The sequence below is a fragment of the Haemaphysalis longicornis genome, unplaced genomic scaffold, assembly GCF_048455015.1.
Source record: "Haemaphysalis longicornis isolate Haplotype H1 unplaced genomic scaffold, Haemaphysalis longicornis Haplotype H1 scaffold_7, whole genome shotgun sequence".
Lineage (NCBI taxonomy): Eukaryota > Metazoa > Arthropoda > Arachnida > Ixodida > Ixodidae > Haemaphysalis > Haemaphysalis longicornis.
This window is the reverse complement of record NW_027526422.1, coordinates 125,489,176-125,496,841: the sequence shown is the minus strand read 5'-3', so window position 1 is coordinate 125,496,841 and position 7,666 is coordinate 125,489,176. Positions and strand designations below refer to the sequence as shown.

The window sequence follows — 7,666 nt, the reverse complement described above, 5'->3', positions numbered from 1 at the left end:
AGAGGACAACATAAAGGACAACACAATAGAGGACAACACAAGCGCTCGTCTTCTCCTCTCTTCTCCTCGTCGTCGTCTTTTGCGCAAAGTTATTCCTTCGTACTTTATAAGCGTGCTTTCCCACATTAGGTATTGCGCAGTGAAGCGTGGCCATTTACGGAGGGAGACTATGGTTACAGCTCCACTCTGTACACCTCTTCAGCGCCGCCGCCTCTTTCCCGAGTCGTGTATTCAGCTCGTCACGCGCGGCGTCTATCGTCCCGCTGCCATTTTTCGGCGTGCATTTGGGGGGCGTGTACGCGCAGCAGGCTTCACACGGTTACCACAGACATATCCACTCTTCTGTCTCACGCCACTATTCGACCAGAATGCTATCCTTCGTGGCGGAACAGTTTGACAAAGTGTACTGTTGGGCGAGTTGGTAGTTCATTGTAAAAGATGCTACATCGCGAAATAAAACACGGACACGGCAGTAAATGTGTAAGCCGGGCGTCTATTGCGTTGTCAAAAAAAGACAGACATCCTTTCGAACACGTGCTGCACTTTGCGCATGACGTGATTTGTTGGTTGTATAGATTGTGCCAAGTGCATTGAACGCGTGCTGGTATGGTTGTGTAATACTAGAGATTAGAATTTTTTGTAGTTATGTTAACATGAAGAATGTGTATTAAAGGTGCAAGGTTCGAAGTCAGCGCTCGTCCCGTCGTCTTTCTGTGTCCGTTTACAAGGAACAGTTTGGTTTGGTGTACTACACACTCAGCGAGATGCCTACGAAGCGCAGGGAAACGGACAGCCCATGTCTGTTGGAATAAAACTATAGTCCTTCCAACTTCCATTCAACTCAGCTAGGAAGTATGCTCAGTTGCAAATTACAAATAAATGTTCGTGCCCTCCTTCCATTGCGCCCAGCTGCGTTGGTCATCCTTCTTCACAGAGTGGAAGGGCACTGATCTTTTTGCCTTGGCGCAAAACTTTCTCAAATGGATGCCGTATGTTCACCCTAGCTAATTTCACGCAGAATGCAATTTGGGGAAGGGCCTAATAAGCGTCTCCCCGTTGATTTTGGATTTTGGCCGGAGATGGGATGCCAGGGTGAAGGTTGCATATGGCGACGCTGATTAGGCTCTTACCCCAACTTACCGTCTACTGCTTACTGCTATCCCGCCCGCTGCTTTAGCGCCGACAGGGGTTATGGTTTGTTGGCGACTGCGAACCGGAAAATTGTCTTATACCGGGCAGAAGTGCAACTGAATTAATCGGACATCTTGCACAATTTAATGCTCACGGAAGCCGAGGCAGTTAGCCCAGTGCATATGCCAGCTCCGGTTAATGCAAATTTGTTACGGTTATGCATTCACCCTCCATCGCTACGCTGGTTAGTAAACTCACTCACTCCAAATTTTAAAAATAGGGGGGTTTCAAGCATGCTTTCTAAGCCTTCAATATGAAGCTGCTGATACAATGCTGGTCCAGGCTGAATACAACACCAAAACCCCTTTCGAAGTCCATAGCCCGATCCGTAGCCGTACCAATCCAGTTCATACGCTATCCACAATTTAGATGGGGCATGCGATTCCAGCGACTGTTTCTGATTTAGGTAAAATATACACTTTGTCCCTCTCGTTTCACATCCTTCCGCAAACCGCTTTAAGTAGGCAGGTCTGCTGCACCCACTCTGTACCGCAGTGCCTCCTGTTCTGCGTGCCTGCTCCAGATTTCCGCGTATAAACGAACGAAAACGGAGAATTTTGCCATGTGCCACAAAGATCTGCTATCTACCCGTGCCCGTCCTCTTTGCCTGCTCTTCTTGCCCAAGTAGATGCCTGCGGCTCTGATTAGTGATCCCGATGAATAGCGAATCACACGCTTCCGAACGACAAATTCGAAAGTTCTATACGACAAATCAAACTTTCGAATCTACTTGATATACAGCCTTGGAATTTCAATATCTCATGTTCAACCATTTGAGCTGTTTGAGGGACTCACTTTTCCCACTGCGTTAATTTTACGTCGACCAGCTAGTTTGTACTTAGTTTCGGACAAATCTCCGGTGCGAAGCGAAAACAATACACTAACGTTGACACGCCATTTCTGTGGTGTCTACGAACTGGGATCCATTTCTAATTAAATTTCCCCCAGCAGTCCAAACGCAGCCGTACGCAATCCAGCAGGCGCTGTATTACATCATACAACACATTTACATGAAATTTATTTTAAAAAATTCTCCAGCGGCAATCCACTGCGTCCACGTCGTGAGCCAATGACAAAGTCACCGCTTAAGCAAGAACACCTGACATGGCAGAAGCAAGTTTATTTCAAAGCACCCACACACAACACACAGAAAGAAGCAAGATAAAACAAAGCCTCATTGGGCTCCAAACAAGTGAAGGGCGCTAGGAGACAAGTTGGACACGGATTCCACCCTCCCCTCCCCCTCGATTTTTTGTTCCCCTAGTTCGGCCACGGTGCCGCGGCTACTCCAGTATCTTCTTGATCTGGGCGCTGAACAGCTCCACGTTCTTGGTGATGACCCGGACCTGGTTCTCGAAGGCGGCGAAGGCCAACTGCATGGCGTCCATCACCTGGCGACCCGTCTCGTCCACCCATTTGGCCACCTGCGAAAACCAGTGACATGCCTTAGCCGGCCATGCAACGAGTCAAATTTATGGCCCAGTTTTTCAATGCATCTAATTTTGTCTCCAGCGCGCGACAATAGAATTCACCCGAAGACCTGGGGAGCGGGCGCAATATTCAAATCATGCGGAAGTGGCTTCGAACATCAATGAGAAAGTTGCGGCGAAAGCCTACCCAAAGCTTGACGACGCGAAACGTCCACTTATACCACGTGACCACGAGAGGCCTGGCAGCGGAAGGAGACATACCAGCAGTGTATTGGGAGTAATTACTCAGCGGCGGGCCCCAGACACCTAATCATGGCATATGGAAAGCCCACCGATATCTTCCACTATAGGATATCTGCTGTAACGACAGTTCCTGCCCGTGTCTTCTTTTAGGGCACGCGCACATGCCCGCCTTGACCTCTGCCGCCCAAAAGAGGCCTTGCACTGTGCACATGTCAAGGCTTTCTCTAGCGCGCCTATTGGGCGACAGCTAAAGGCACCTGGTAGTTTTTAACAGAGATGCTGTTTAAGTGCGGTTGGGCCGGCGAATGTGCGCAGGAAAACCTTCCCGGGCGATGACGTCATCGCGCGAGCTAGCACCACAGCTTTACCCTGTCCGAAACGCGATACAACTGGAACAAGCACCGCTTTGGAAACGCGTCGCGTGATAGCTCTCTTTATAGCTTGTTGCGACGAGTGATGCAGTTTCGACGGTGCAAAGAAAAGAAATCAGTGCCAAAATGAGAGAAGCCAAAAGGCCGAGAAGCGATAACGTTAATAAACTGTTTAATTAGAATACCACACGCCAGACCCCACAAGCCGAACGGTGGCCACTGAACTTTTTGAAAACCTTTGAGTAAACGCTCGTCCCGCTGCGCCCTTCGCTACTTCTGGGGCTTCATCTCAAAGCCTGTGGGCACGCCTACAATGAGCCAGTGTTCATTACTCTTTGGGAGGCAAACAACGACACCACGCAGAGAACTTGGCCGAGTCTCGAAGCGTAACCACGTATGAACTAAGCCGCACCAAGAATAAGCTAGATGGGGCCGCCAGTTTCGCTGTTTGCCTAGTCTTCGCGCAACTCGTGCGAAGCCGCCCAAATTTTTCTCATGTACCTGGACGGGCACCTTCGCATTTGGTCAGGACCTGCTGTTTTGACCCCCCCCCCCCCCGCCTTCTCTCCATACTTTCCTTCAGCCACACCGGCATGCAGTCACGAGACGTCCAGAGCTGGCCGACGCCGTCGACAATAGCGGCTACTGGGATCTCCACCGTCCTGTCCACCCCAGAGATAACTTACACTGTTCAGTCCTTTGTCTCTAAACCTGTGATATGCACGCAGGAGCTTCGCCAAAAATTGAAAACGTCAAAGGTACAGCATAAAGCTCATGATCTATATATCCCACAAAACAGCAAAAGCAAACGACCACATGAGAGAACTAAACAACCAAAGCTGGGCTAGCATGCGTAACTGCCTACAAAGTACGCTCGAATTCTTTTAAACTGGGGCACTCCTAAAATTAAATTCAAATGTCAAGGGTTTAACGCGCCGAAACTATATACACCTGCGCTATGAGGCGCGCCGTATTAGAGGGCTGCAAATTAATTTTGACCGCCTCGGGATCTAAACCCGGCCGAAATCTCGACACACGAGCGTTTTCGCTTTCCGCCTCCGTCTGAAAAGCAGCCACCACGGCCGGAGTCGAAGCCGCGTCCTTAAGCTCACAGCGCAATGTCTTAAGCACTGAGCAACAGCGGTGGGTACTCCTAAACAACTAGCAGACCCAGTTCAGAGCAGCCAGCAACAAAAAAAAACATTACAAGGTCGAACAGAACTTCTTTGAAGTCAGCAGTCGTAAGCAAAGTACACACCGATGACGTCGTCAACATACAGGTACAGCGGCAACAACGGCCCTATCGTAGACAGCCGAATCACGGTAGGCGCGATCACAAGGGCCCTCAATGACGTAACAAGAAGGAACTCAACACCTGACGAAGGCCAAATAACTTGTAAATACCCGAAGAACCTAGACGGCCCACCCACGAAGAGTGATGCACACTGCAACCGGAATGGACGCCCGCTAAGGAATTTTACCGAAGGCACGGTAAAGTATCAGTAAACAACATGAAGTCTATAGCGTTGGGCTCCTGTGTAGAGGCGCTAATAAACATTTAACCCTGGACAGCATTCAGAACCACATATGCACTAACAATCTTTTCCAAACCCCAACATACGCCTTTAAGCCCGAGTTATCAACTCAAGACATGTTGCGCCAAATAAAAGAGCAAGTCTCATACGCAGCATTGGACTAAGCAGCAATATGGACCCTTGGTATCAACACACGTTTGACAATATCAGCCCACCAAACAGTTCGATCAAACCTGAACCACCTAAACTGCTCACTAAAAATGTTCAACTATAATGGTGCCACCTAATACTGCCGGGCGGCCGCGATAGGAATGCCGAAATACGGGCACACAGGCACGAAGCAGCAACCAGAGGCACACCGCAGGGTTCGGTGGTATGCCTAATGCTCTTAAGCGTAACAATGTACATGCTTTCGAAAATCCCAAACAAGGTTCCCAGTATTCGAAAGCAGTACGTGCGGACAATATAGCCATATACGGACAATACTGCCATACGGACAACCATAGGATGAGAGCGAGAGAAGGAAGAAGCTCTGCACGCAGAAGCAACGGCTGCACAATGGTACGCTCACAGTGCGGACTTCGGTCATTCATTGAGTGATAACCCATTCAACGCGTGCGCTCAATCACGTAAAATCGCCATGACCTTGTCTTCGGTAACCGCAGAATGACGCGTACAGCATCTCTATTAGAGGCGGATTGAGACACCCAAACAGTATCCCGCATCAGGACTCCTGCCCCCACCCCCCACCCCAACTAACCCTTGTTACTCGATGTTGCAAGTCGTTATACCTTGATATGCGCTCAGGTAATTCTGGAGTTCCCTAGAAGGCCCTGTTTTATGTTATGTTCTGCGTTCCAAACTGGCCCCAGTGAGCGAACGGGCTACTTTTTTTACGCGTACCTGTGAAAGGAGGGGATGTAGGATGGGTATTTAAACGCACAGCCAACAGCTTTTTGTGGAGTGCGCGTCCTCTAGCTCACATAAAAGCTAGCGCTTTATATAGTGGTAACTACAAATAATTTCTAAATACATTGGCAGAAACAACTCATTTACAGTCGTAACACTACCATGCATATACAAACACCTCCGTTTTGCTTTCAGCGTGTGAGGCCACGGCTGCGGTACTGTGTGATTAAAAAGCCTCACCAAGGAATAGGAACGACTACACTTTCTTTTTGTATACCTCTTTTAATCTCGGGTACAATTATAAGTATGTTACCGCGCGGCTAAACGGCTAACTCTCATGGTAGCCAGCATTCGTTTTCGCAGCATACTTGATGTCTGCAAGGTCTAAAAATACTGTTTTCAAACGTTCTAGGGCCCTATCACGAAGCCCGTCTCTTTTCAAGGTGTTCTAAGCGATAGAGAGTATATGCTCCGCAAAAATCAGTCGGCTATTTTTTTTTTCAAGCACATTTTCCACTGAAATATCCGTTTTATTTTCGCATAGCCCCCGATGACGGCAGATACGGGGGATTTGTGTTTTTATTTCGTGCTTCACTGGAGGGTGCCTCGAAGCGAGAAAACTTCGTAATCCGCTGTAAGCTTGTATCGAATGCATAACTCGTGTTGCTTCGGACGTTTCTGGAACGTTGCTGTTTATGGTGCGAGGTGACAGCGAGACACGTCGGCGTCAAGCACCGCGCGCCCAGCCTTGACTTTCTTCCTGTTCGCTCCCGATGTCGACATCCGCGCACGAAACAATGGCAGCTTGACGGCACAGGCGTGCTTCCCATCACGTATGTACGCTGTGCCTCACTATGCGACAAAATTCTGCGTCGTTCCTTGAGAAACCGTGTCATACGTTTCGTAATGCCTTTCCGACACTCCATTCGCCTCTCGTTGTGGTGTCAAATACTTGCAATCCCACTAATAAAAGGTCTCGCGACCTATAAAATAAAGGGTCCCCACGGCCTTGTGAGGACGCAGCTCCGGGACTACGTCATCTAATGCCGCTTCGATCCATGATATTTGGGCGTGAATTTTTAAACGATAAAGACAAGTGATGACACTGCCAGGGCTCTCCGAACTGTCCGAACTTAAACCGGCCAGAATATTCTGCCTGGAATGCTGTGTTACGCTTTACCTACGTCTTTAACTCTCCCGGTGGGGTAATCAACTTAGAATGTTGCTTGCACTGTCGTAATAAATATGTCATGACATCGTCGCAAATTCTACCTTTATCTTAACGTGAAAGACGTTCGGTGCTTGCAGCGGGATTAAAAACCGCAGGGTACTGCGGTACTCTGAACTCGAGCTGGAATAAACATGACAGCTAGCAGAACACGCCCGTTATGCGGTAACGTTCAAGCGGATATCGAAGTAAGCAAGCTTCAGAACTGCCTCAAGAAAACAGGCTCGCACACTGCGACTCGTCGCAGCGGATACGTCACTCCGTTTCTGTCTTGCTTTTGCTGCGATTATAAAGTGGCTATTGGATGCATTAATTGCTGGCACTGAAAGGAATCCGGCCAATAGCCGCGACATCTAATCACGTCACTTGAGCGCACAAGCACCAACGCCGGGAAAGAGAGCAAAATTATTTCAGCAAATTTCAAAGACATACGATCGTGAAGGCGCAGTAATTTTTGGCAGGGGTACTTTGCGACCGTACTGCATGTACTGGATGCGGTTTGATACATTCCGAAAGCATTCCAGATTTAGGATAAAAATCCAGTGCTCTTTCGCTCTGTGAAGAAGGATGACAAGCGAAGCTGGGCGCTGTCTAAGGGTGCGTTCCAATTCACCCTTTAGACGGCTTCGCTGCCGTCTTCGCGGACAGTCCGCCGTGTTAAGCCCTGTTCCAATTCGAACGAAGCAGTCAACGAAGACGGCTTCGTAGAGACAGCATCGAAGTCAGCAACGATGCAGACTACCTTCCTGTCTAAACTAC

At 48.9% G+C, this 7,666-nt stretch overlaps 1 protein-coding gene across 1 annotated transcript in view; it reads right to left on the bottom strand.

Moving 5' to 3' along the window:
- Positions 1 to 2,456: 2,456 nt before the first annotated feature.
- Positions 2,457 to 7,666, bottom strand: part of LOC144146515 (uncharacterized) — a 42,032-nt gene continuing 36,822 nt past the window's right edge. Inside the window, exon 8 of the mRNA XM_077678461.1 lies at positions 2,457 to 2,615. Coding sequence (XP_077534587.1) covers positions 2,475 to 2,615 — 141 coding nt within the window. The 3' untranslated portion in view covers positions 2,457 to 2,474. The remainder of the gene's footprint in view (positions 2,616 to 7,666) is intronic.